General features: G+C 37.3%; 5 protein-coding genes and 1 non-coding gene across 8 annotated transcripts; 2 read left to right on the forward strand and 4 right to left on the reverse strand.

Annotated features, from left to right (window-relative positions):
• Positions 1 to 1,226: 1,226 nt before the first annotated feature.
• On the forward strand, positions 1,227 to 1,300 carry Trnai-aau (transfer RNA isoleucine (anticodon AAU)). Its single transcript has one exon. It is a non-coding gene; the product is annotated as a tRNA-Ile (tRNA).
• Positions 1,301 to 1,718: 418 nt separating this feature from the next.
• Positions 1,719 to 3,356, reverse strand: LOC143348122 (U5 small nuclear ribonucleoprotein 40 kDa protein). The gene is made up of 6 exons (XM_076777998.1): positions 3,153 to 3,356; positions 2,949 to 3,078; positions 2,563 to 2,876; positions 2,192 to 2,464; positions 1,956 to 2,121; positions 1,719 to 1,877 (listed from the first exon to the last, which is right to left on the reverse strand). The coding sequence occupies exons 1-6, from the start codon at positions 3,264 to 3,266 to the stop codon at positions 1,822 to 1,824; spliced, it is 1,053 nt and encodes a 350-aa protein (XP_076634113.1). The 5' UTR covers positions 3,267 to 3,356; the 3' UTR covers positions 1,719 to 1,821.
• A 388-nt stretch (positions 3,357 to 3,744) lies between these two features.
• On the reverse strand, positions 3,745 to 7,035 carry Muc (dihydrolipoamide S-acetyltransferase muc). 2 transcript variants are annotated; one of them, XM_076777992.1, is made up of 7 exons: positions 6,468 to 7,034; positions 5,894 to 6,048; positions 5,439 to 5,818; positions 4,976 to 5,349; positions 4,582 to 4,881; positions 4,389 to 4,517; positions 3,745 to 4,311 (listed from the first exon to the last, which is right to left on the reverse strand). In XM_076777992.1, coding segments are annotated over exons 1-7 (1,461 nt in total). In that variant the 5' UTR covers positions 6,590 to 7,034; the 3' UTR covers positions 3,745 to 4,310. The 2 variants fall into 2 exon arrangements, with proteins under 2 accessions (XP_076634107.1, XP_076634109.1); XM_076777994.1 differs by having other exon boundaries at positions 3,745 to 4,517; positions 6,468 to 7,035.
• A 501-nt stretch (positions 7,036 to 7,536) lies between these two features.
• LOC143348324 (uncharacterized) lies at positions 7,537 to 8,445 on the forward strand. Its single transcript, XM_076778407.1, has 4 exons — positions 7,537 to 7,848; positions 7,912 to 7,999; positions 8,068 to 8,254; positions 8,326 to 8,445. The coding sequence occupies exons 1-4, from the start codon at positions 7,686 to 7,688 to the stop codon at positions 8,443 to 8,445; spliced, it is 558 nt and encodes a 185-aa protein (XP_076634522.1). The 5' UTR covers positions 7,537 to 7,685.
• LOC143348118 (integrin beta-nu) lies at positions 7,726 to 14,849 on the reverse strand. Its single transcript, XM_076777991.1, has 12 exons — positions 12,778 to 14,849; positions 12,183 to 12,427; positions 11,830 to 12,115; positions 11,610 to 11,774; positions 10,874 to 11,332; positions 10,466 to 10,628; positions 10,227 to 10,393; positions 9,971 to 10,143; positions 9,538 to 9,737; positions 9,203 to 9,315; positions 9,032 to 9,123; positions 7,726 to 8,733 (listed from the first exon to the last, which is right to left on the reverse strand). Exons 1-12 carry the CDS (start codon positions 12,937 to 12,939, stop codon positions 8,589 to 8,591), a joined length of 2,370 nt encoding a protein of 789 aa, XP_076634106.1. The 5' UTR covers positions 12,940 to 14,849; the 3' UTR covers positions 7,726 to 8,588.
• Positions 14,850 to 15,246: 397 nt separating this feature from the next.
• Positions 15,247 to 27,024, reverse strand: LOC143348123 (estradiol 17-beta-dehydrogenase 11). Of its 2 annotated transcripts, none has more exons than XM_076778000.1 (8): positions 26,899 to 27,024; positions 24,920 to 25,385; positions 21,115 to 21,239; positions 20,594 to 20,704; positions 17,096 to 17,257; positions 16,811 to 16,893; positions 16,589 to 16,705; positions 15,247 to 16,237 (listed from the first exon to the last, which is right to left on the reverse strand). In XM_076778000.1, exons 2-8 carry the CDS (start codon positions 25,146 to 25,148, stop codon positions 16,045 to 16,047), a joined length of 1,020 nt encoding a protein of 339 aa, XP_076634115.1. In that variant the 5' UTR covers positions 25,149 to 25,385; positions 26,899 to 27,024; the 3' UTR covers positions 15,247 to 16,044. The 2 variants fall into 2 exon arrangements, with proteins under 2 accessions (XP_076634115.1, XP_076634114.1); XM_076777999.1 differs by having other exon boundaries at positions 26,786 to 26,952.
• Positions 27,025 to 27,836: the final 812 nt, after the last annotated feature.

Raw genomic sequence — 27,836 nt, forward strand, 5'->3', positions numbered from 1 at the left:
TATGAACGTTCCTCTGATATTTTTTATACAAAAATATACACGAATCTTCGTTTAAAAAATCGAAGCGACTTTAGTAACAAATTTTTTTGCCAACTTTTATTATTGCAATTTCGTCTCAACCGATTTTTACTTTTCCCCGTTGCTGGGCACACTGTGCATCGAGTAGAATTTCGTTAGAGTGCCGGTAAACGGGACGGTCCACTTTCCTTCGGAGCAACGATGATTCATTACGTTGATAATTATAGATTGTAGTCCTAAGAGTCTCCAAATCGAGAAGAAAAATTCAGACTCGCGATCGAGGATGCATCGAACAAAGGTAAATCAACGAGAGATTAAATAAGTTATCGACATATTCGCGCTCTATTTAGAATGGTTAAATTATTTAATTTGTCCCGCGTGCGCGAATCGCTTGTCCGCTAAGGATTTCACGAATTTACGTAAACCCGAAAACGCGGGAAGCATACGTAACGGTTAATTCGAGTGCCTTTTACGATTAAAAATTCGTCACGTAATGTTACAAGCTCCTCCCCTTCTCCTGCCATGAACATGAAATTTCCAATCAGCTGCAATGCTCTTGAGATTATTTCTCCTTTTTTGCTCCCGAGCATTCCAACTTTCAACCACAACGTTCAACTATTGTTAGATCAGTTGATGCACGCAAATGACGATAGTCCGTTAACCGTTCTTTGTTGCCTCTAGGAATAGTGAAATCAATATAGGGTTCACGAACCTTCCACTGCGAAGAAAAGAACGCTTTGAATAACGAAGAGTGCATTAACGAGGCGTGTGGACGACTTCTTAAATAGAGGAATTTTTCATGGAAAAGTTCCCGTACGCGTGCGTACATTTAATTTCAAAACATGTACTTGCTAACGATTAATTGAATTTAACTTAAAATTTCATTCGTAATTCCGCAGTAAAATTTCACAGAAAATCAGAAAAATTTAATTACTTTGGAAATAATTCGAATCCTTGAAAATCTTACGATTCTTGAGAATTTCGATAATCGATGAAATTATCATTTTTATTGCTTTTTTCTCATTTGAAAAAAAGGAATTATTATTAATGTACTTTTTTTACATTATTCGTTTTTATACTTTATGATCGCATATAATGAATATTTAGTAACTATTCAGTTTTCCATTTCTACTGAAGAAATATATAATGTTAAAAATTTTAAAGTAAAGACTATAGAAAAGAATTGAGAAAAGACAACAAACCAAGTTGGCCCATTAGCTCAGTTGGTTAGAGCGTCGTGCTAATAACGCGAAGGTCGTGGGTTCGATCCCCCCATGGGCCAAATTTTTTTTATACAAATTTTCAAAACTTTTCATTTAATTATATTGTTCAAATGTTTTGTATAGTTATAATATGAAATAATTGCACATTCTTTAAGTTTCGAAATGAGAAATACATGACTCAGGCCATTTTCATAATAATCGGCACATGTAACGTACGACTTGATCAATTCAATATATCAAGATTTTAGCAAGCAAATAACGAATAAATAAAAAATTTGTATTTGTTATTTCGGGAGAGAATTTCCCCAACTCCAAACGGAGCAGCCCCGTTAAGACTTGTAAGTTTCACAATCCTATGATACAAACTTCCATTGGATCATAAAATTATAAAATAGTAATTCTAGAAATAAATGAAAAAATAAAATATTGACTATTTATGTAATTTTTTTACAATAAATTACCGAATACAGTAGGATAGAAAATTATCAATTTTCGCAGTTTATTTTAAAAGTTCTTAACAATATTTTATTTTTGTACACATTAAATATAGAAATAGCCGAAAATATAATTATAAATCTTTTTATGATGTCTCAATTTCTCCTAAATATATTTGTTTGTCGCTAGACCCAGAGCAAACTGGTGAGGAGAAATATTTGATTAGATTAGCTGTAATTAAATAAAATATAAAAATATTTATTATATAAAATATATTACCTATCGGCTCTTTTGGGTGGAAATCAATGTCGTTAACAGAACCATTATGACCAGGCAATTTGTACAATATCCTACGACTTGTAGTGTCCCAAATATAATGAAATCTGTCCGACGATCCGGCTGATACTTTGCTGCCATCTGGTGACCATGCGCATCTCAATAGGTTCTGTATTTAAGTAACGATATTTATTAAGTATTAATGATATTAATGATACAATAAGAATGTAGAAACACACCTTCTCAAAGTTATGTTGATGTCCAGAAAGAATTTTCACACAACGTTCGTAAGGAGCAAACGGCCTAACGTCCCAAATTCTTAATGTATTATCCATAGCATTGGATAGAATATAAGAGCCATCTGGACTTAGACTCAGGCCGGTAATGGTATCAGAATGTCCTTTGAGTTTATAAAGAATGGAATTTTTTCTCAGATCCCACACTTTTATATCATTGTCTATTCCGCCGCTTATTACTTGCTCTGCTGTATCGTTAAATGTTACGGCAGTAACCTAAAACAACAAAAAAATCAATTAAATTATTAGAATGATAAAAAGAAAAAATAAGAAAAAATAATAGAATTTTTTAAAGTTTAACAGGATATTAGTACCTGATATGTATTGTTTAAAGTATAACACTGTCCTCTTTTTCTGGGATCCCATACGCGTATTGTACTATCGTCACTGCCAGAACAAAGTTGTGTAATTCCTCTTCGTGCACCCGAGACAGAATTGACGAAAGAAGTATGACCTTTCAATTTTTTAATTCTGGTTCCAGCAGCTATATCCCATAAACCTAATGTCATGTCTGTACTAGCAGTGTATAAATGGCTGCCATCTGGGCTAAAATGTAACTCCATGATTGCTCCACTGTGTCCAGTCATTGCAGAGATATTCTCGCATTCTCCATAAACGTTCCAAATAACTGTAAATTTAATATTTTCATATTTTTATTACGATACAAGTACGCGGTTCTTCGGTTTATTGAATAGCATACAAATTTGTCGATCAAAGCCTGTGGATGCGAGGTATTGACCCTCGGGGTGAAATTCGAGTGAAAATATATCTCCTTGATGTCCTTCGAGGAGCATAATTGGTGCAAATAAAGAGGAGGTTCGAGGGGGTCCCTGTAAAAAAAAACAAGATAAATTATTGTTAGGAAAATAATTCAACGATCGTTATGAAATAAGGTTAGACTTACATTTTGTACGACCGCTTTTTCCCTGCTACTGAAAACCACTTCGTTTTTAGTCCTTTTCGAGGCAGGAACCAATGCCAGAATATCATCACCTTTACGTTTATCTAAAATTGGCATGACGAGTTATTTTGATGTTTGATTATATTTACAACGATCTATCGGCAAACACGCTTGCGATGTTGTGACAGACAAATATACCAATATGACAAACGCTAAGTTCCTAGATTTGTCGTAATTTCTAGGTATATACGACAATACATTATACATCGATCCAATGAGCGGATAGGCTAAGAAGGATATTACTAATTTCGAGTCAAGATTTTTTTTTTAGCATCCTTTATTTTTTTAATTTCTTATTTATTTTTTATGAAAATTATCAAATTGACGCTTGTGCGATTTTTTATTCGATTACTAGAAATTACAGCATATGTAACAACTAAGATCAGATGGCGCTTTGATCGTATCAGCTGCTTCTTTCAGAAAATGTTCCACTGATAAAATACTGGACTTTATCGATTATTGCATAACATTATTCACTCTAAAATATTATCCTACGTGTCTAAGCAAAATTTAAATTAAGTAATAAAGATGATAATGAGCTTGATAAATTATAATTTATTACTTATAATATACACATTTGTATGTACGTATATTTGTATGTTCACTATAAACATTTTGACACATTTCATTTTCTATTTTTCCCTAATTAAAAATTAAATTCTTTGCAATATAGGATGACCGTAATATTATTTTTATAAATACACATATTTACACATGGCCACTACTATTGCCGGGGAAAATTATTGTGGTTTTTCAAAAAAACTTAATTAACAAGATCTTAAAATTTCATGAAACGATATGTTTTCAAAATAATTATTAGCGTTAGTTCGCTTATACATAACTGAATGGTCAGTCTTTTACGTTACGTTTGCTGAAAAACCACGTATAAAATTCCTACAGTAGGAGAGGAAGAAATTCAACCGAGTGATATTTGTGACACCTGGATTACGAACGCATTGATCTTTTCGCGTACACGAGAGAAAATGTGCCGCTTATAATTCGGATTCTATTAAAAATCGATGACTTGCAAATGCGTAAAGTTACACAATTTAATATTGTACTATACACAAATATACAGGACACTCATCGTCACCTCTTGTACCTGAACAAAATAATATTTTCTCGTATAATTTCCGCTTACTCAACTACGTCACCGAACACTGTAACGATCAGACTTACTACAACAGCATAGATGTTGGATTTTCCATTAGGCTCTTAAAAGCAGCTAACCATTGTGCACCCACTGCGCCGTCCACGGTTCGATGATCACAGCTGGCAGTGACGGACATGTATTGAGCAGTTGTAAATCTGCAAAAAGTTATTCAAGGATTGAATAAATATATCGATAATTAAAAAATTTAAAAATACTTACCCTTTTTCGTTCTTGGCAGGTACTAGCCTAGTTTCAGTGGTACCTATAGCAAGGATTATGGATTGAGGAGGATTTATAATAGCAGAAAAGTTTTTAATGCCGAACATTCCTAGATTCGACACAGTGATAGTTCCACCTTGAAATTCTTGAGGCTGTAACTTTCCTTCCCTTGCTTTCGCGGCTAATGCTTTCACATCTTTACTAATTTGAACTATACCCTTTGTGTCCGCGCCAAAGACTATAGGTGTAATTAGACCATTCTCTGTACTTACTGCTACGCTTACATCGACATTGTTGTATCTGAAAAACAAATATCACGATAATGTAAATGTAAAGTACACATTGCAGATATTAGAATCGATATAGCATTTTCAATAGATAATAAGTTACTTACTGTCTAATGACATCGCCCATCCAAGCGCTATTACCCTCAGGTACTTTTTTACACGCCATTGCCATCCCTTTGATAATAATATCATTAACACTGAGCTTTACTTTGTCTTTTTCTAACATCTTGTTAAACTGTTCCCGCATTTCTAGAGCTGCATCCATTTTTACATCTATCGATAAATAATAATGTGGGATAGTTTGTTTGCTTTCTAGTAGACGTTTGGCAATTACTGCTCGGATATTGGATACAGGAATTTCTACTCCTCCTGGAATGCCTGCAGCACCAGCAGCTGCTGCTGGTTGGGCAGCAAGAGCTGGTCCAGCACCTTCCAAATCTTTGGATGTTATCGATCCGTACAATCCCGACCCTTTTAAGCCCTTAAAAGAAAAAAAGTAATATCGATTAAAATTGACCGATTTCAAAATTTAACATTAGGAAATTAGTGAATTAACTTGATTTAAGTCACCTGTAAACTAAGGCCTTTTTCAATCGCGAGTCTTTTAGCTAACGGACTAGCATATATTCTATCACCGGAGGATGTAGGCAGTTTTACTGCCGCGGGTGTTGGCGGTGTTACTGGAGTTGGGGGAGGAGTGGATGGTGTAGGAGCAGCTGGTGCAGCAGCGGGCGGCGGTGCAGCTGCAGAGTCGTCTTTAAATTCCTTGAAAGCATCCACGCTAGCTGCATCCGGAACAATTATACAAACAAGTTTGCCGATAGGGACATTTTTTGTTCCTGCAGGTACCAAAATTTTTGCTAGATAGCCTTCCTCTGGAGTTTCGAAACCCATTGTTGCTTTATCAGTTTCAATTTCTGCAAGTAAGTCTCCTTCATTCAGCTTTTCGCCTGAAATACAATATGACAATTAGAAACTTGTTTCTAATTTCTTTGATATAAAATATAATAAATTGTTCATCTTACCTTCCTTTTTTTGCCAACTAACAATGGTACCTGTTTCCATGGTAGGAGACAGTGCAGGAAGTTGTACTCTGACATGGTCTGGATAATCAGCATAAAACCTTAATTGTTGCTTCCATGGAGTCACCGTAAAACGCAAGGTATTGTGTACCTGAATTCTGAAGAAAGTACTGTTTTACTCTAAAAAATATTAAGAAATATAAGACAGTAGTGAAGTTAATTTTCAAGCATCACCCTTAATGTAGACATTGATTTACATCTGTGTGAATCTTGGTTGCAAAGATTGCCTTCGTAAAGATTACTGTGCAAACTATTGCGGTTGCAAAATTATTTTAAACAACATGTAACACTTTCATGTGGAGTGACTCGTTAAACATAATACTTAAAGCATTAAAAGGTAAGAAATAGGAAGAAAAACAGAAAACTCTGTTTAAATGACAGTACAAAAATTTAGGGTAAAAATGGAAAGACGAATGTAGAACGAGAGCATTACCGTAACGATAAACAGTGATAAATCATGGAACTATAGAACAATTAGACAGGCAATTAAACGTGATCGTGTTGAAAGGACAAATACCTCTGTAGATGTTTTCTGTGAAGACATCGTATGACCATGGACCTCACGATGTTCGTCCGCACGGAACTTCGCAGTATAGCGCGTGCCAATTCATTACGTAGAGTAGTCGTTGTTCGTATCATAATCTTGGATGATTCGAGAATCCTTTACTACCGCTTCTAGTAGCAAGTCGACGGGAATTCGAGGTGACGAAGTGTTCAGTGCACTACCTCGAACGACGATGAACACGATCGTGTCAACGATGTATAAGGGGTTATCGTAAAACACGAACAAGAACGGATGATACGTATAGCGAATTAGAGGTCGTCTACAAGGTCACGTGGCTTCAAGTTTAAAGGTGGTTCTCAAAAGGGGAAATCATCGTTCACGAGAAGACAAGAAATATAGAAAAAAAATGTACGAGAAAAAATAAAAATAAAAAGAGACTCGGGATCGCTTTGCTTTTTCAAATTATAATGAAAATTTATGTCAAGGTTACTTGGCTTACAACCAGTAATGTCATTGATAAAATAAAACGAACACTGGGATTTGCTAACTGAAAATCAGCTTCACTTACGTCCGATTCAGTGGTTAGACGGCCGGTTTTTCGGCGCATGCGCGTTAAAACTTTTCAGTAATGTACTACGATCGACTGGAAAAGGATTTCAGTCGTATGGTTCTCTATTTAGTTATTTATGAAAATTGTACATGTAAATACAATAATGAAATTAAATATCGAAAGAAATATCTCGATCTCGATCGATAATTAAGTATCGACGAAACGCGAATTAATCTTTTTAATTTCAATTTTGAAACATCAAATAGATCTAACTTTTAATGTAAATATCGATATAAAGGATGTGCTATAATAAAGAAGTTGCTAAATTAAAAAATATGTTTAAAAAATAAATTAATTTGTCTTGCTTGGTATTGAGAGCCATCATTAATTTGGCGGCCATAGTTTGGTATATGTTACCTATGTACTTAGGTACTTCGCTGGTATATCGCTGCAGATTGCACATGCGCAAACAATTTGGCGCGCCTAATACCAAGTTCACCAAAGTTTTCATAGTTACACATTCGTCTTTATTTGAATAATTATTGAGAAACACGAATTTCTAAAAATAAATTTTATTGAGTGTAGTTTTGTTTAGCGCTACCAATACTGATGGTGATTAAAGGAACTTTGGTTCTTTACCAACATTCTTATTTAAATTTAAGTTTGAAGAATCTTTCGAAATGAAGAAACAAGGCGCGAGGAAAGCATTGGAAACAGAAAGGTCCGAGACTAAGGATGCAAAAAATATAAAACACGATAAAGAAAAGTTCATGTTTAATAATGGGGATATTTATGATGGAGAATATAAACTTAACTATGAAAAATTTTTACTGGTGAAGCAAGGTTAATATTTGAGACAATCTATTTTTTATAAAACATTATTACTTAAACATATAGTCGGTATAGGTAAAGGAGTATATATTACCGATAACTTGGATATATACGATGCAGAATGGGATAACGATACGTTCGCTGATAGTGAAATTCTCATTCGGTAATAATATAATGTAAATTCTAATAAATTAATATATAGTAATATAAATAAAAAATTAATTATTAAAGGTATAACGAGAATGCTCAGTATCGAGGTAAGATCGATTCTTATGGAACAATAAACGGTCATGGAACATACACGTTTCCCGATGGATCCACTATTCAAGCTGATTGGCTTCAAAATAAACCGTATACAAATGTTGTCTATCGTGAGTCCTTTGGATATACGTGGATAGTTGAGAAAATGTCAGAAAATGTAAGAGAATTCATATATCTAAACAAATATGTTATGGCAACCAAGAATTAACATTTCAATTAAAACTATAGTCGATATCTTTTTCTTCGGGAAATCATTTCTGGACCGACATGTTGTCTGATCAAAGCGCCGCGCATTCTGTACACCAAAACGAACCCTATCGACTCAACGAATCGGATAACGGTGCTTAACATTTGGTGTTTTTTAGCTAATTGATTTTGTTGTAACTTAATTTTATAAATTACTCAGAATTTATCTTTTGGCGTTTTTCATCTCATCGTCGTCGCGTCTTATTATTTTTTCGAGCTTTCTCTTCTACTTAATATGTATGTACTTAATCCTCTTTATACATCGATGGAACTCTAAATCGAGTTATGGCAGGTCTGAATAGAGGATTCTCATTCAGACTGTATACAGTTTTCTTCTGTTCTTGTTCAAACTTTTCGTATTCCCTTCTGTCTATTATGGAAGTCCAACACCTATACACACATTATAATCGATATTTGTTTCATATAAATTGTACTTTGATCTCGCCTGAGCAAAATAGTAGTATTAATAAAATTTTAGCATTTCACGAAGTTTGTTTAAACAATTGTTTAAATATTCTCTACTACATTGTTACTGATAGAATTGTAATTATAAATTAAACCAAATGATTCTACGTTAAAAAAATAGTAAAACGATTAATCACATCTAAGGCAAGATCGACTAGATAAAAACCTGATTAGTGAGTTCGAAAGACAGCAAACTTGTTTTTGATTTCGAAACGATACTTACTTCCAAATCAACAAGCAAACAAATCCGATCAGTACTATTATACCGGCGAGTACAAGCGAAATGGTAGCTGGATGTATCGGTGTGGTGCATGCCTAAGAGCATTAAAAACAGATAATTATAAGAAAATGAAGAAATAATATGAAGAAATCTTGACAAATATCTATTGTGTACCTTCTTCCCGATCTTCAAAACAACAGCATTATTTTTTTGGAACTCGTACACGTAATGTATTTTGCACGTTTGTTTTTCTTTGATTAACTTTACGAAACAGTAATGTTCGTTTCCTGTAAAAATTAAATTTTAAGTTTTAAATAACTTGGTTGCGATAATTTATTTTAGAATTTGTTAGCCCGATGTTAATCTCATATATCGAAACGAATAGGCGCTAGTTTAATCCTCGCTGAACGGACTCTCGGTCCATGCGAACCCATGCAAACTATTTATTTCAGAGACGGAAAATTTTAGTTTTTTTATAAATAATTTTGCAGTGAGTTAGGTATTTATACCAAAATCGACGGAGTCCACTGTTTCAGTGGTGTAAACAGTAACGTTTGTTCTACAATACTGGTCTATTTCTTGAGGGTTTTCGACAGTAGCGTTGACGCAAGAGTTGTAGAGTGAGCATAGACCACTTCCTCCTGCGCTGGCCGATGATTCACAATAAGTACCTCGGTAATACGAGTCGTCGGCCGCAGTAACGTTGCATCTGAAAACACAATCTACTTAACACGAACAGAGATTTTGCATTCGAAATTAAACATTTTATATGAAATTACCATCAGTTGGACAATTTTTATACTGTATTCGTGTATAATTATGAATTTCATATGCAATGAATTAGTAATTGTTATTAAATAATTAATTCTGTATGTTGTATAATGTCAAAAACTGTATATTATAAAATTAATCAAGATCCTAATAAGAATCTAAGTTACGAACCGACATTCCCCGCAATCGCAGTATCCGTGACCAGCGCAGATTTCTTGTGTCCCTGGTGCGATACACATATCATCGGTCGAAGGGCATTGGCAGGCTTCTCCTCGCCAACCTTCTAAACAGTTGCAAACACCGCACTCGCAGGTACCTCTATCCGAGCATTCCATTCCACCGATCTGTTAGGAAATTGTTTATTTTAATTTGTTAATCTCCGTTAGAAAAATCCACGTGTGATTTCATGTAAATCAGAGTTTATTGCCTTGTCGCATGCGGAACACTCGCAGAACTGCCCGTTGTATCCTTTGTCGCAGTAGCAAACCCCACAAACGCATTCTCCTCTTTCGGAGCAAACTTTCGTTGCGTTGGGGCCGATGCACTGCAATTTATTCTCCTCCGGTGAAGTTTCGTCGCAGTCGCAGTGTTCTCCTGCAAACATACCGTTTGTTAACGTCAAATGGATTGATCGCTAACGAAACGAAACGCGACGCGAGATCTTACCAGACCATCCGAAATCGCATTTGCACAAACCACATTCGTTTGTTCCGTGCTGGCAACGCGAGATTTTGGAATCTTTGCAATTGCAACCGCAGAGAAGCTCGACCTCGATCACCATTTCAGACATCTCGGATGCCAACGCGTCCTCGACTACAACTGTTTGTGTCTGAGGAGTATTGCAACAGATCTCGAGATAAAATAAAATCATGTGCAGAGTACGAAGTTTAAGCAAACTCCGCAATCTCGTACCGAAAAATTGTTAGATACAGTAAAGAGCGCAACTGAACCAATAACTACAAGTTAAGTATGTGTGAAGAATTTGAGAAAATAAACATTATGTATGTGTTGGTTTGTCAGAGTTAGGAAATTTCATAAACGATTAGTGTTTTTTTGTTATTGATATTTGCATACCCAGAGACTTTGGTTCCTCGGGCACTTTTCGAAAGAAAATACAAGCCTGAAGTCGTACACACGGTCTTCTTGAATTCCGTCGCACGTCGACGTACTAAATTCCGGACTGTTTTCTCTCCCGCAGTTGGAGAAGTACTCCAAACGAAGCGGACTCGATGAATTGTCCCGTAACACCAGTCTCGAAATCAAATCGTGGTACGCGGTCTCGATAATGTCCAGAATGTTCGAGCTATTGCTCGTTAACGTCGCGACTCTCGCCTTTTCTTTCAGTAGGTCCGCGATTAATTCGTACTCGGGACGACGATCCTCCGTCACGGCGAATATTAAATTCACTTTGTTTTCCTGCAATAGTCTCGACACTTCTGCCAGAGAGGCGTAATCGTACTTTGTGGACAGAGAGTATTGTCTTCGCTCGTCAAGGTGGCACTTGAAGTCTTGGCGATTCACCGCACCGCCCAACTGTTAGTAATTTCAGATATTTTTCAATTACGAAACATGTCAGAGACCGTAAATTATAAGAGACCATTCATACACATTCCATAGATAGATAATTTAATTGCCCAAGCGTATACGTGCCTACTTATTTTATTATTTTGCTATTTACATTTCGAAAGATGGACGCATATTACCGTTATCATCTTTCGAGGGGTTGTGCTTGTTGCATTCGATAAACGAACGCCCATAATATTATAATTATTTACAGTGCTCGAACGATTAATCGATTATTTCGCGTTACCTTTCCATCGCCGGCAAAGTGTAAATATCCATCGGTAGCCACCAGCATGATTTTTCGTGTTTGTCGATTCCAGCCGACCTCTTCCGTACAAACGATTGCTTGTACAATTCCGTCCAATCCTCCTTCTAAATTGTCAACGTTTCCAGTAACTAAACTGTCGTTCACCTAAAACAACTACCGTTCAATCGCCGTCTACTTGTTTAATATTTTTAAAAATTACTTCTTTAATGAACCGCTGAACGTCACGGGTCAGCTCTAGATGATGCTGGAACGAATAGATAGGCGCGCAAACCGCGTGATCGCTTTTGCAAGGATTATCCTCGTGTCCGGGAAAGATGTATGGCATTAGCGGTTTATCCGCGTAGCTGCCGAATCCCAGACGAAAATTCTTATTGAATTTCCTGATCCTGCGAATCATGTTCCATCCCACCATAACTAGAGTCTCTTTGTCGTCCCTCATCGACCACGTTAGATCCATCAAGTAGTACAGGTCCAGAGGATAGTTTCTAAACCATTTCTTTAGTCAAGCAACCAGTTGATATCAACATTGTCCAGACGAGTAAATAAACGTACTTGGCTGGTCGATAATGAAGCGGAACCGTCGTCTCGGTATTCGGCCTAATTCTGATTTTTACTTTCTGCGGCTTCAATTGCAACGGCGTTTCATATAATAGGCCCATGTCCCGAAAATCGAAATTCTCTAGGATCTTTATCGATCCCGGCGGAGCAGTGCGAATTTCCTCCGACGGGCAACCGAACGCCTTCAATTTATCTGGTACGTTGCATCTTGGTTTCCCGAGCATCGATGTCGAATAAGACTGTAGATACACGCGAAAAAAAATATGGAAGAGAATAAAAATTTAATCTTCTTTTTCTTCGTTAAAATTCCAACCATCCACTCTATAAAATACGTTCTTCGGAAGTGCTATTACTTTAGTAAAAAGTTTTCGATCCTGTATACCGATACAACATTCGCAAAAGATATTCGTATCTTAGAACAAAAAAATATTATACATATGTTGTTGCAAAACAGTAGCAGTTTTGGCACGACTGGTACGATTACACTTAAATTCTGCTGCCCATTTCTTTACATTTAAATGATAATCCCGACGTAAAATTAGGTAAACATTTTCACTATTCGTACGAAAGAAATTTTAGCGAAATTTACCCAGTCGCTGCACCACGCACAGAAGGAGCTGGCCTCAAGACAGCTCTCGCAGGAGCTTTGAGAGATGCACTGCTTCAAGATTTTCATATCCGCAGCTTCCGATTGTTTCCATTCGTAGCACAGAACAATCATAAAGAGCAACGCTACGAAGATTCTCCTCATTTTTACTGTACAATCCGATTACAATATTCTTCTGTGTACATCATTAATGATATTTTTCATCGATGGATCTCTTCGTTCTTCCGGTTTCCGCGAATCATGCTGTTGATTGAACAAATCGGCGATCCACGGCGACGTTTTCCTATTTTAGCGATTAACTGGGACGAAATCTAAAATGTAACTCGCGCAATCGTTACAGATAGTGATGTATCGTGCCTGTTATCTGCACTATGATAACGATTCACATTGAAATGAAAGAAAAAGATAGCGCGGATTCGATATCACTCTGCAATATTTACAATCTGTGACTTGATTTTATCTACCACGCGAATTTAAGCTGGTAGACGGTTCCAAAACGATCCAGTCAAATCCAATTCGGTAGCATGTTTTCGTTGATCCTTATTTTATCCGTGATTTACGAAGACAAAGCACGTTGGAAAATAGCATCGTCGGACGAACACCATTTATTTGATTCGATGGAATAGAATGATTACCATCGACACTTACTATTTCACTGCGGAGCTATACGAATCCATCTGTAGACTAACAATATCTACTATTTCACATACATATGACTGATAGACACAGTATCAATGCTTCTATGTATAGGGTGTCCTCTACAATCACGAGAAAATGGAATTGAAATCGTGGAGGTGTTATGCGATAGTTCTAAACTTATTCCGTAACAAAACGTTTCTTCAAACGTCAAAGTTTTTATTATCATGAAAAGATTACAGCAATTTTTCTATAAATCGGGATATTGTACGTTCAAAGTATTCAATAAATATGTGTTCTTCTTGATTCTTGTCATGTTTGGAAATTATTCTTTAATATGTTCAATAATAACTTATATTATAATCCTAGATTCAATTTTTGATTGCACGAGCGATAAGAAGTACTCGTGTTTTGTTTAATGAAAAGAAGGCCTTGAATATGTTTCACTCATCACACCCTTTATACATATACATTTAATAGTCATAATAGACATGGAAAGTGTATCCACCCACTTGCGTGTATCGCAATTATGCGATGACAAGTCTACCTATCGTTCGTATATCATTATCACTAGAGAGAAGATTGAAAAGAGTTTTGTATGGTGTACGAAAGAATGGCGGCCATTACTTACACACAGTGAAAGTCTTGAATCACTTTTTTTTTTACACGAAAAAATGAAACATGAAATATGTAAATGTGTCGATTCACTGGCGTTTCAACTACAGGAACTAATGGTGACATTAATAACAATTAATTTCAGATTAAAATATCTATAATAAATATTGTTTGGTACATCAAAAGGTTTACAAAAATATAGACAAGGAAACAGGAATGAAAATATGTGGATCGTGCACTCTAATAGGATTGTATTTTATCTATGAATAGCTGTGCTTGTGCAACGACTATCTAACACAAGTTGCATATGGTCATACTATCGTCGTATCGTTGTCTACAAAGTAATTGAAAAGGATAGAAACTCGTAACCTTGCGCACTATCCCATCCGTGGAACGATTGCGCTATCCGGTGTTGGTCTAATCGCGAAATCCCTATTTGAAATTGTACATTTGTATTTCGTTTTCCTCACTACTAACTGGATTGATAATTTATTAGAAAATATACATATTCTTTAATAAATCTTGTGTCTTTGAAGACATAGAAACGATGGTTATAAATATACTTCTCAAAATCATCAAAGTATCGTTCATTCAAATGAGTTTATAGTGTAAAAAATGTTCGATATTAATTATAATTATATTTTTTTTATTTCGTTTTCTTTCTATAAACTTGCTCAAACACCAAGAAATTAGAGTATGCAATCTCAGATGGATCAAAGGAATATTTTTTAAATAAAAAAGTGTGGATAACTATCAATTTCCATTAATATATTCATTTAATAACTGTAGGACTTGCCAAAGAAAGTAAGTTGACATTGCTCGATGAAACGCTTCTATTTGTAGGTACGTTTCAGACAAATAGAACGGCGCGGCGTGGCAGAATCGTGGGCCTTTACTGAATTTATTGTAACTCCTGCAATTCTTAATATTTTTGTATAAAAAAAAAGTTGAAGATGCTCTAAAAATATAGAGCTACACGTATATATTCAAATTGAATGAAAAAAATTACCTCCCTTTAATAATAATTTTAAAAAAAAACTATTAAAAAATTGCGGTCCAGGCGGAAATATCCCCTTAAAACAAATACAATCTTATATATTTCATAAAAATAAACATTTTGTTCAAAGTGTTTCCACCAGAGTTCCTAAATTGTTCATGTATCGTGGATAACATATGGCACTCGAATAAAAATCTTCGACGTATTGTTTCATTCCACGAATCGGTAGTTCACGTGGGCTATTGTGTAAATACTACACAAACTTTATTTCTCTGTTTGACATCTGTGTGTTTGTTCGCGACGGTTCGAACGGTTACATGCGCTCTGATAAATAGACGCCTGTATTCGTTCCGTTATAACCACAAGTTACAAATAAAAAAGTCTTAGATTACTCTTAATGCTAGTGCTGACGTACAACAATGTTCAATGTATCACATCGGTACCGATTACGTTAAATTGTACCCGTGGTTCTTGTTTGCTGAATCGCTAGACGTAACTAGAAAGTCCTCTTCTCGATCGTATGAAACGTTAATGCACTGTTCGATAACGCCGAAACGAACAAATCTTGTTCGTAACACGCGGTATTCTTCAACAAACGCGACGTGTTGCCAACAAATATGGGCAACGAAACACGTTTGAAACTTTCACTCCTAACCGTGCCATTGTTTCTCATATGGCCAACGAGAATAAGCGTACTTATATTCAAGTCTCTTGGGCTAGCAAACCCGCGACGAAGACGCTCTGTAAAGTCCATTTTCTTTGATCGAAACTTGTCCCAATTTTGCGCAACAACTCGCTCGAAAACAAGCTGTTCGACGAGCGAGAAAACTCTAACGTATACCTCACGCGTGATGAGAATTCTTCAATATGCCTTATAATTACGCGGTCGTTATCAACGTATCGTGAATCGATGGTGTATGATGTTCGTTCGATGGACTGAATTTGATTCGTTTATCCATTTAAAAACATCTTAGTCACGTTACGTTTCGATTACACAACGATTAAGGCTTCCTTTCGGAGCTGAAAACGCGTCTGGTCAATTGCTGATGGATGTTGGCGCCGTTCTGATCCTTGGACAGCACGTTGGGAACACTTTCCTTTTTAATTATTGACGTATCTTTAAACGTATTGCAGCTACGTTTGCTCGGAACTACGCCGCGGATGAACATCCCTGCGCAGGCCCATGGAAAAGCCCTGCGGATTAATGTTACGATTAAATAACAATCGACGTCTCGGTTAGTGAACATCACTTGAACGAAGCATCGTTGCTCTCACAAGGAGGACTTTGGGTCACCGATTTAACTGAAACTTTGTATAGTGGTAGATTTTGACACGTTCTTTAGAAAAATACCATCGCGCGGTCAGAAACTCAATACTTTAAAGTTTTTTTAATACCTTTGCAAACGAAGGAATGGATAAGTGATACTGTGACTTGGTTTCTTTTATAATCTCCGAATTGTTTTGAACAGTATAATTGCGAGTTTCCATTTCTTTATATCGTACGTGCTGTTCCTACTATTCTAGAAAATGATCGAAAGACTTTACCATTTCAGGACGAGGAGAATGTAAAGGTAACCTGGCACTACAGCGATTTTCTCGTTACACCTCATAGCGGACACCACACGGTCCGCCACTTCGTTCGGACCAAGCCTTGGGACGAATCTGAAGAGCACAGAGCCGTATGTACGTGTTCGTGAAAACTATACACCGTGTGAAATAGACTCATACGATGGTATGCATTTAATACAGGCACAAACATGTGTATACCTAGGCGAAACGTCTTCGAACATGCCAGTACTACGAATGAAAAACGGACATACGACCGTGGTATTGATGTTATATCCATCAGCCTAAAAGATATAATAAGCAATATAAAAAAATGCACCCGAAAACAATTATCGAGGTTCTTTCTTTTTCACACGTATCTTTAAAACGCGAAATTTTTAAGCAAAGAGATAAATAATGTTATGGAACAGCGAACACATTAATAATTTATTGTCCGCGACGCGAGGCGATCAGGATAATTTATTGAAGCATAAACAACATTGTTACCGCTAATTCCATGTGCAGTGCTTCCTCGAATCCAACTGCCGCAAACTTTGAGGTACAATAGTCCACCAACGTTGGCACCCCTATGTGTCCAGCTAAACTAGCTATGCTTACGATGTGGCCCTTGTTATCCGCCATCATCGAAGGTAAGAACGCCTTCGTCGTCTTAAAGAAAAACATTGCAGCCCTCAGCTCGCGACGATGCGAATAATATACATTGTTTCGAACGAAGTAGAAAAATTATTCTTGAACGTAACGTTTATATGTACGATTCTCGCTAGGGTAAGTTCAAAGCGACGGGAGGCATCGATTTATGTAGGGGAAAAACATATATGGTTACGTTGAAGAAAAGTGCAATTGCGTGTTACAAGCGCATTGGTTGAAAGGAAATATTGTTCAGCCCCAGTTTCTACTAGTACCTAGTATTTCTTTCGCGAAGTATGCGACTACATGTTCAGTCAGGGAGAGTAACTACGCATTTAGACATAGTATACAGTGCACCTGTATCTTTCATAACAGTTAAATGGACGCCTATCGGTTACATAATAACCATTCCAATCGAGGATCGTTATAGTTGAATGCAAGCCGAGATGCAGAATAGAAAAAGCACAGTGGTATTCTAAACGCAACAAAGTGAAGGATATTCGGAAAAGCAGGATTCACGGTGTTATACCGGTATTTTTCGGTTGTACCTTCACAGTCCAAAATTCAGGTATAGTAAAAGCCTGAAGACTCGTCGCTTTAATCTTTAGCGATTTCTGTTACCAATATAATATCGGTATTAGAAAAGTATCGATATTTTGGTATAACTTTGTTGGAATAATACCGGTATAAAGTCCCTGCTGGAAAGTGGTTGGCACGATCCTGCCGAAATGACCGTGACATCGGGTGCAGCAAGAGGTCTACGGTTCACGATCTCTTCACACGCGGCAATTAACCTACTTTTTCATCAGCAGGTCGTCTTCATCTTCTTTCTAATTCTCGCTTTTGAAAGTAAAACCAGCGTGGCGCGTAATTCACGGCGTAAGAACGCCTTGGACAAAGTTTAAAACGAATGCTAACAAATATTTATTCGAACTGATCACGTTCGCGCGGCAAAGAAACGCGATTCTCGAAGCGCGTCACCTAAAATTCTTCGATCCGTCCAGAGTTTCGCAAAAAAAGTAAAAAATTCGAAACGTATTCCATTAAGTTCGACGGCGCCCTTCGGAAAGATCCTGTTAGGTCACGAGCTTTCGTTAATTTTTAGCAACGCAACCGGCAGACCTTGTCCTTCTTTCTTTTTTTTCCATTATTTTAAGTCGGATATCTCAATTTCCATTAACCGACGCCGCATGGTGATGCAACGCGACACGCGAAATCGGTATTCTTCGTTCAGTCACGCGGTATAATTTCCTTTCTTCGTGCCCCGAATCCACACGATGCTCTTTCGATTAACGCTCTATGGCTATCAACGATTATCCTCAGCATCGGGCCATAAACTTTCACTGTGTATCCCGTTAGAACGACGAGTGTTTTGTTAAAACGATTTTCTAAATTGCAAGAGGTAAACTGGTCTTCGTTTTTTCATTTTTGTACAAGTTGAGTACAAGTACACACTCGCAATAATCTGTTGTGCTTTTAATTATTGTTATTATTATTTGAAAAGATTAACAATTTGAAAAAATAGTCGTGCCAGGTGGTTACTCGACTCGTTTCTGGTAATGTGCGAAAGCAGGATGCAAGTTCTAGCGGGCATTCCTAACGAGGAACTGCATTTAGCAAGCGCGTTGTCCCTCGCGTGTCGCAACCGCGAGATACAAATGTACTGCAACCACACGGCCCAGTGGCTAGATCTATCCGACCGGTTTTCCCACCCGACATACGCCAATAGTCCTAAATAGAGGAAACTGCCTCTCACTTGCATATGTCGATGCGAGGCGGGAGTTTCAATTTCGAGCCGCACATCTGTCGATAACTTGGACAAGAACTACGAAAGTTTGGCAAGATTGTTACGACAGATACCAAGAATCTTCAATAAACCTAGCTTCGGTACCTAAAACTCGTACGAATACGATTTCTATAACGATTAGATTGTATAAGGATTATGCAAAATAAGTAATTTATAGTCTAAAAAGGTGAATACGATCTGCAAATAAAGCGTGTTTCGACGCTTAGAACTGGTCGACTGCAGTCTTACCGCGCGTTCAAGTCTCCAGACTACCATTTCTTTTAACGTTCTTCATGCTTTTCGTTCATGATTTTATTAGACGTAAATTAGTCTCATTATCCAACTGAGTTGCTATTCGATATACATGATCGAAATTTTACAATTTTTTTTTTCTTGTTAAAAATTGGCTAATACAGAATTTTATCCGAGCCCTTAGAAGTAGAGAAAAACAGAGATACAGTTTAACGAAGCCTCAAACAAGAATATCAATTTCTTGACTGAGGCATCACTAAAAAGTAATTAAAAAATTAAATTAAAAAATTTCAAATAGTTCTGGAAAAATTATTTTTGATCGCAGGGGTCGATTATAAGCATTTTTGGTGAATAGATATATCCCTGAAATCCTACCCACTTTCGAGAAAAAAATTCGGATAGGTGATGAAAGTTTTGGGTGAAAAAAAAGACTTTCGAATCGTCTTGGAAAAATTATTTTTAGTTGCAGGGGTCAATTGCAAGCATTTTTGGTCAACAGACATACCCTCGAAATCTTACTCAGTTTCGAGAAAAAAATTCCTTACCGAAAATATAATTTCTGGCCAGAAATGTCTGCCCAAAATTACATGCAGATCTTTAAAACGTCATAACTCCTGAACGAATTGGACGATTTTAATGTTTAAAAAAGCAAACTACGCGTATTTTGATGGAGAATATGTACAAATCGCAAAAATATCCGAAAAGTTGGTCCCTGACCTCGCAAAATGAGAAAAACCCCATAAAAGTGGTCCAATTTTCAAACAGTCATAACTCCTACAATTGTGAATATATTTTAATGAAACTTTTTTCTGAACTGGAGCTCATGAGTACCTACAAAAAAGTATTAGACAACTTTTCTGTAGGGCGTCAAATGAAATTACTAAAAATCAAAAACGAATTTTTAAGAAAAATCGACAGGGGGTAGGTGCCTAAATTTTTCGACGAAAAAAAAAATTTTCAAATCGTTCTAAAAAAATTATTTTCAGTTGCGAGGGTCAATTATAATAACTTTTGATGAATAGACCTGCCCCCGAAATCCTACCCATTTTCTAGAAAAAAATTCAGTGCGGGCGGAACTTTAAGCGTTAATAACTTTTTAACGAAATCTCCATCAACAAATTAGTATTCTTGATTTTCGTCTTATTTTGACCTCTAGAATCTCCCATTCAAATTTTTCCCAGGTGTGGCGGAACACCCTGTATATCGAGAGAGAGAGTTATCTACAACTGTTTATTTGTTAGAAACGTTTAATTATTTCTACGACCATGCACTAGTCTCCAATGGGTTAAATAGAAAGTAGAAAGAAGATGCAAACATACCCAAAAGTGGCTCATTACATTTACATCCATTGTACGGATAATGAGCTTGTCCGGTGTGTCCATAAATTTCATTCCGCTTACGACACCAGCATTGTTTATTAATATCGTCACCTGTAACATGGATGCCAATAGGAATAATTACTTTCCAACGAGTGGAACACTTTCTTCGCTATTGTCTGTTCTTTTGAGCGATAAATCATCTTCACAAATGTGATACTATAACAATGCCGACAGATATAATCTTTAGACATCGCTTTGATTCAGTTTTAATTTACGTTTATAAAAAATTCTTTGTGTTTCGGTTAAGCAATTAAAATATTTGAGAGAAGATGTAGAAAGCAGATTGCTATTATGTACAGCAACATATTAGATATTCCCCGATTAATATGTTATCAAGATCGATCTTGTCGGTCACGCCTGATATTCTAATGTTTGAAACAACAGCTTAGAATAAAGGTTTTCAATGTTCCGTGGTGCAATGGTATAATTTATAGATTTGTTAAGCAATTCACAACACTTACGTTTCCAACTTCTTCCTTGACTAATGCTGCTTTCTTGTAAACATCCTCCCGGTTGCACAGATCGCAAACGTAACCGTAACAGGTTCCGCCTGCGGCTTGCACCAATTTAACAGTTTCCTCCATGCCTGGAACAAAAGAGGGATCTTTAGTTTATGAAACTGACTTCAACTAATAGTACGACACAAATTTAGTATATTAAAAATACTGTTATCTATTATACGACAACTGATGTCGAAACTTAAGAGTTAAGACATTCAGAATCTGTCAAAACATTCGAGACTTTCAAAAGTTCTAAGCTTCGAATCATATACGAATTGATATATGTACATATGTACATAAATTCGAATCTTATCATTAGTACCGGTAGCAACATGGAGGCATATGGCGAAGAGCGAGGAACAAGTGAACACGGTTGACGGGTAACTCACCTGTTGCTAACAGTTAATATTGTGTCTGTCTTATTGCCTGCAAGATCTACAGAGAGGTTGAGGCAATTTAAGCGCCATTCGTTCGTGACGTTTAAGCCAAATAGTTTGACGTTCCAGTCAACTGCTGGCCGAAGACCGATCCGTGAAGCTACGACGCAGCTGTTCGCGGTCGTGCACTTTTACGTAGAAAGTTGAAGCCTGTGAAGAAATGGTTGTCTCGCTTCTTGACCAAGTATGCTACGTGTGCTCGCGTACAACATCAAAGATAATTGCAAAACCCATAGAATCTCGTTTCCCTTTGGTACTACGTTCTCCAATCGAGATCCTTCGATTCTCACCGTTCGGGGACACCGTTGCCCGAATAAAGCATAAAATCGAGTACCCTGGTATCGGCCAATTAAAACGTCCAACTGTTCGTCGTTGATGGATTCGAATCGAACCGATTCCTCTATCGGGGAAAGGTGGATCGCGACTCTAATGTGGAAACGACACATGCTCGAAACCTCTCGGAACGATCGAGACCAGAAAGAAGGACGCTCGCTAAAGGTGAACACGTGCGATGAAGTTTCATTTTTACAACGATCAACCAGTTTGCGAAGCTGATCTCGGCCAGATCCACTTGCGTGACCTTGACTGTTCACGCCATTTTATTTTTCAGCTCGCGGAGACAGCCATTCGCGCGCAAACTTTTAGTCAAATTTTCCAAATACATTTCCAAGTAAATTCCTTTGTAATTCCTTCCTAGTACGAAGTGCCACAGATACAGATTGATTCTCTTTTTTTAAAAAGCCTTATCTTCCAATTAAGGTATTACGGAGGGGTAGATTTCTCGTTGTAGTTATCAATTGTTTCTTCTATTTGAACGGTGTTACAGGTTTCGGAAAAGATCATCTTCTGTCTTCTGTCTTCGTCTGTTGGTGAAATATATCCAGAGAGTAGCTAAAATCAGTGGTTTTCTTCTTGTAAGTTTGCAAGGGTCCTCAAATTCATTCTGCTTCCCGAGTATCTATCTTTTTTCTATGCGGTCGTGAGTTATTCGTAGAATAGAAGTTTTGTTGCCATTGTCGACTAAAAATGGTCCAGTTCACAATACGCTTCACTATCGTGGAGTAAACAATGTACACGACAGAATCCGTTTCCGAGATTCTTTATCATTCCATAGGTTGCTTTGGGCGACACGTGTCCAGGTTGCAAACAATAAGATATACTAATCCGCTTGTCGGTAGTGCAGCCGCGCGGAATCAATATTCCGCCCGCGAGTTTCAAGTTTGCGATCGCTGACGCTTAAAATTCGTTACGCGACCGAGCTTCCTCTGCCCGTGAACCCGACCGGTCTTCTTTCCTTTCGCGGCAATTAATCTCAGACGACTCTTATCATATTTATTCCATCGGCCATCGTTTCGTTGCTCAACGCCACGAAATTACCTTGCGCTAACATTCATTATATGACTTCGCCTCGAATTATTCCAGTGAACGCGAGAAATCCTAGCCTCCCTACCTTTGTAACTTGCTCAAGGTCCTTATCGTCTTGCGAACTAGGTGCTCGAGGACTCGAAACCGCGAAGGATCCAGAATTCATTTCATACCGACTACCTCGTAAACGCAGGAATTCTTAAAAGGCTCTACTATGTACTGAGAATAACTATGTATAAATTCAACCGTATTTCGAAATTTTTCGTAACATTGAAACATAAATTAAAAGGACCACAACCGGTTCGCGTACTTGAACTCTTCGAAACCTGATCCTTTTTTCTTCACAGTTTTTTGTTAATTCATGATATCAGTGATTCAGACGTTATTTTAATCATGATTCATTTTTGGACACGTAATTGTTTATACGGATACAAAGGTACGGTTAGTATACATTTGTCGATACTGCGTTAAAAATCCTGCAATAACTTCGGTTGGCTACAAGTCATACATATAAAACGATTGTCAAGCTAATGATTGCTCGATGTTTAATAACCACGAACTACTAACGTATAATGCAGAACTAACGTAAAGCTAAATTACGGTGTCGGTGCTTTTGTCTTTGTTATGCAATTAATTACGTGATTCGTGTAAATTCAAGAGAAACAGGAAACGATTATCCAATCAGATTCGTCAAAATCGCTAGCAAGCAAACATATTCTGTTCTCTATGTGCACGATATTACCGGTTGCTAAAGCAGCGAAGAAACATGGAACCGACACTTTCCGAAACTTTCAGATACCGCCTCGACTGTAAGCAAGGACGATCCTCCCGACTAATTTCGTGGGCTCGTTGGATTCGCGTTATAAGTGTGAGCACGCCTCCCACGACCTTGAGATTCGGATGTTCGGATTTGCACGATGTTGCACGTTCAGATATCACGGACGTAATTACTCGATCAGCCTTCGTATTCCGGTCAGGGATCGAGAATCAGCGATGCTAGTTCGATATTAACGATCGGGAACCGACCATTATCGAAAATTCTCCGTGTCGGAATTCTACGATCGTCCATTGTACGAAAAGCTCGTGGAATTTGGAATTTCTCTATATCGGTCCATCATTTTTAATTAGCTTAAAGGGGTATTCTATTTTTTTCTCCGTTTTCTTAATGTATGTTTTTGAAAATACGTGTACAACAGCATTTGTTTAAATTCGTAAAATTAACGGCGTTACAGCTGTTTGAAGCGTTAAATGTTGATGGTTATTCGAAGCAGATTAACGTTGTTTCGTCCACGAATTTATAAAATGTTTTACAGCATATTAACTTTAATAAAATCGTAGTTTATCGGTATTGCACAATCGATGTACGGTACGTTAGGCTATGATGTTAGGCTCGTTAGTCGAACGTCGTCTTAACTGGATTAGTGTAGTTATCATGTTAGAGGGTTTCTTGGTTTATGTAGTGGTCTGACCATGATTCACCGACATCGAACGAATCGTAGCACTTCCAATACCTAACGAAGTTGTCTATTCAATTATTCAATCATTTCGTCTACTCTAGGCGTTAAAAAATATATTTCAATTGTTTCCTAAATTATCTTATAACTTACAGTCGTAAGCAACGTCCGTTTGCAGATCGTTTATAGAAAAATTCGTCAGGAATGTAAAAATTTATTAAATAATGTACTATATTTACAGATGAAATATGTTGAGATATGCAAATAACGAAGTAAATAATAGATTTTTTCAATGCTTCAGCGACTAGAAAAATTTCTATTCAGGCTGTGCTTATTTACCGGTTGCTCGTATAAACATTCAGTTTATTCGTAACAGTTTCGACGATAACTCGAGAAACGTCCTATCGGATCGTATAAAATTAAACCTCTAGTTCGTTCCACACCCGTATAAATGTGCAATTATCACGGAAACCCATAAAAAAAAGCGTGAGAGGGAAGAAGAGCGCTCACCGGGTTTGTTAACGTCCCAGATGACGACGATGGCGCCGAGATTTGCTAGCCTGAGGGCGATCAGTCTGCCCAGACCGCCCCCGCCCCCGGTCACTAGAGCCACCTCGCCGGCGATGCTTTTCATCTTGTATTTCATCGGAATTAACAATTTGACGATGCTCTCGACGATGGAGACCACCGTGAGGATCAGGAAACCGATTAGATCCCCGGTAGACCTCAGGAAAGACATGGCTGCCAAGTCTCAAAGGATATTTCAGTCCGGACCTTGGACCGTACACACTGTGAGCAATTCGAAAGTGACGATAACGGATCGATCACGATATCATAGCTTGCCGTGGCACGGGATATGTTTCGGTCCTTCCGGACAACGAGAAGAGGGTCTCGTCGTCGCGACGAGGCTGGCCGGAAACTGTGGGCAAGAATTGAAACGTAGTTCGGCACACTTCTGGACGTCTCGCGAAGCTCTCTGGAAAGCAACGGATTCATTTTTATTACCAACCGGACAATTATCCTCAAAATTAGGCTATCGACATTGTGCAACGCTGTTAGACTATTCGTTAATCCGATAACGCAAACGTTCGTCAATCCAATGTTATCGTTCGACAAATTACGGAATATTTACCAAGCTTTGCATACACTGTGAATTAATTAGAGGACACAAGTATTTCCGTATTGCATACATATTCGTTTCTCGCAGTCTTGATATCTAATTCATTTTATGGGATGCTTAATAAGGAGTAAAGAAAGAAATAATGAGTTTTAAGTAAACAAACTCGCGGTTGACAAATAGGTTTCAATTCTAATCGAGTATCGGGTGGGTAACAAGGAAGAAGATCGAGCCGATCTCGCGAGTTCTTTGTTTTATCGAATCGCTAATCTTGTTAGTCGCTCTAATCGTCGTTAACAGTTGGTATAGAAACTAGTATACGCTTTCTCTGAATTTCGTATCGCTTTCTTCTCGGTGAAAAAAAAAGAGGACGTTGGGACAATCGGACGAGGATCTATGATGTTCCGCCGAAAAGCGGAACGAGGAAATACGAAAACGTTTCTCTGAATGCTTCGAACGGATCGTCGAAAAAATCTTCTCTTTGATTAACGTTATACATATATATAAGTATGTATATCATACATATTATAACTTCACCGTTCTCCCGACCGTCCAGCGTTACGCGTCGAACGAACCACGAATATCACAACGGCTGGTAATTCGCTTTCTAACGAGACGCGAAATTCACTTTCAATTTTCAACTGAAGAATTCCGTACTAAAGTAGCATATAATTTTCAGTTTATGTTCGATCGTTTCGCCATTGTTCGCACGACGATTTTCCGGACACGCGATCCTGCGTAACAAGCCAGAAACGAAGAGTATCGAGCTAAATTATTATCGAAGAAAACAAAGAAAAAGTATCGAAGCGAATAGATCGTACAATATTATCTATTCGTAGTATCATTTCTCGTTTTTCCCTTTGCCTTGAAGTAGAGGAACAAAATAAGCAAATTCGGGGGCAAATGGCTCGTAAATCCTAACGCGTGGTGCTGGGTTTTCAGAGCTTCTTTTTATTTACAAGTTTCAACCTCGACGAGAAGTTACGCTAAAAAAGTTTAATTGTTACGTTTGTTATCAAGAAAAGGCCTCGACGAGAATTTTAACAAACAAATTTTCTCATTCGGGGAAGAAAAAACGCAAATGATCCATTTTAAATCACCGAGAAAAACTCACCGTTGGATAGTAATCGATAAGAAAAAATTCAAGCTTGAAAATGAAAAAAATAATGTACAAAATGTCACTGTGTAAGAAAACTTGATAAATGATGGGAAAGCCAGTATTGCAAGGGACGAATAAATGGGAATGAAAACAGTCTTACTAGGTAATATTAATCCTTTGGAGCATTCACCAAGTAAGGTCACTCACGATCTCGAATTAGAATTCGAAAAGTATGGTGAAAGAGTAAAGCACAGTGTAGACGAAAGTGCGTACCTATGCGAAAGTCGCCCGCAGAACAAGATACTAGTCTCACCGGCACTACGGTCCTCGGTGTACTGAATGAAACGACCGCTTCGGGACGCCTTTACCCTCTCAACAATCTCCAGACAGCAGTATTTTGCCGCGCATCACCGAGGAACATAGCCCAACAACTATTAATACGTCCTTGGTAATTGCATCTGCATCGATCAACTACTCATTTACATCATTCTCTGTCGTTTCTTCGATATTTCGCGTCGTGACTCCACGATTCGGACTTTAATATTCTTTAATTAAATTTTCAGGTACTCATAGTCGTTGTGCTACTTCCCATACTGCTCTCGAACGTACACTCGTACACGAAAGTATTCGAACGCTTACATTTATAACATTCGACTAACGAAATATACGAGAATTATATATAATATATGAGAATTAAGTAATTATTCGTGTAAAAGCAAAATAAAATTTGTTTGTTCAACCTTTCGTTATCGAGAAAAATAACTTTGAAATTTTATAGAACTGTTTTGGTTATTGAGAACATTCGTTTGGCATAACTATGAACAATGTCTAAACAAATCTCGATTGTTACATAAAATGATTTGACGGTTCTCAGCAATATAGAAAAATCGTTCAGAGAAATCGAGTAAATTCCGGTACGAACGATCGCAGGACACGTATAACTCGACAAATGAAGTAAGATTCTGTTCTAACAAGTTGTAAGTAAGAGTCCTTGTCGTACTTCCGTGATCTTACTTGTTGCGAACAAAGGGTGGGGAACCTTCTAGCATTTGAAGGCTGCATGTTGCTTTACGGATTCCTCGTATGATTCAAATTTATGAAAATTATAAAAAGATACTTACCTAAATATAGATTAATTTCGTTTTTAAAGTTTTAATCCATTCGCATTCTGGTGTGTTGTTTAGATCATTGATGAGATGCATTCATTAAAT

This window comes from Colletes latitarsis, chromosome 11, assembly GCF_051014445.1.
Source record: "Colletes latitarsis isolate SP2378_abdomen chromosome 11, iyColLati1, whole genome shotgun sequence".
NCBI classification, from domain to species: domain Eukaryota; kingdom Metazoa; phylum Arthropoda; class Insecta; order Hymenoptera; family Colletidae; genus Colletes; species Colletes latitarsis.

Bases quoted from the DNA above. Each gene is read 5' to 3' on its own strand.
- LOC143348122 (XM_076777998.1), bottom strand. From the start codon at position 3,266: ATGCCAATTTTAGATAAACGTAAAGGTGATGATATTCTGGCATTGGTT. The intron at 2,465-2,562 runs GTACTAATATCC...TTGTTGTTTTAG, and splicing joins CTTTAAACAATACATATCAG to GTTACTGCCGTAACATTTAA. The intron at 1,878-1,955 runs GTAATATATTTT...TCTCCTCACCAG, and splicing joins CCACCCAAAAGAGCCGATAG to TTTGCTCTGGGTCTAGCGAC.
- LOC143348324 (XM_076778407.1), top strand. From the start codon at position 7,686: ATGAAGAAACAAGGCGCGAGGAAAGCATTGGAAACAGAAAGGTCCGAG. The intron at 7,849-7,911 runs GTTAATATTTGA...TAGTCGGTATAG, and splicing joins ATTTTTACTGGTGAAGCAAG to GTAAAGGAGTATATATTACC. The intron at 8,000-8,067 runs GTAATAATATAA...TAATTATTAAAG, and splicing joins GATAGTGAAATTCTCATTCG to GTATAACGAGAATGCTCAGT.
- LOC143348123 (XM_076778000.1), bottom strand. From the start codon at position 25,148: ATGTCTTTCCTGAGGTCTACCGGGGATCTAATCGGTTTCCTGATCCTC. The intron at 21,240-24,919 runs GTGAGCGCTCTT...CTTTTGTTCCAG, and splicing joins CTGGGACGTTAACAAACCCG to GCATGGAGGAAACTGTTAAA. The intron at 16,706-16,810 runs GTATACACATGT...TGTGCTCTTCAG, and splicing joins TTCGAAGACGTTTCGCCTAG to ATTCGTCCCAAGGCTTGGTC.
- Muc (XM_076777994.1), bottom strand. From the start codon at position 6,589: ATGATACGAACAACGACTACTCTACGTAATGAATTGGCACGCGCTATA. The intron at 6,049-6,467 runs GTATTTGTCCTT...TACTTTCTTCAG, and splicing joins CACAGAAAACATCTACAGAG to AATTCAGGTACACAATACCT. The intron at 5,350-5,438 runs GTGACTTAAATC...TTTTCTTTTAAG, and splicing joins AAAAAGGCCTTAGTTTACAG to GGCTTAAAAGGGTCGGGATT.
- LOC143348118 (XM_076777991.1), bottom strand. From the start codon at position 12,939: ATGAGGAGAATCTTCGTAGCGTTGCTCTTTATGATTGTTCTGTGCTAC. The intron at 11,775-11,829 runs GTAATTTTTAAA...TAGTTGTTTTAG, and splicing joins TTCAGCGGTTCATTAAAGAA to GTGAACGACAGTTTAGTTAC. The intron at 9,124-9,202 runs GTACACAATAGA...TAATGCTCTTAG, and splicing joins TTTTGAAGATCGGGAAGAAG to GCATGCACCACACCGATACA.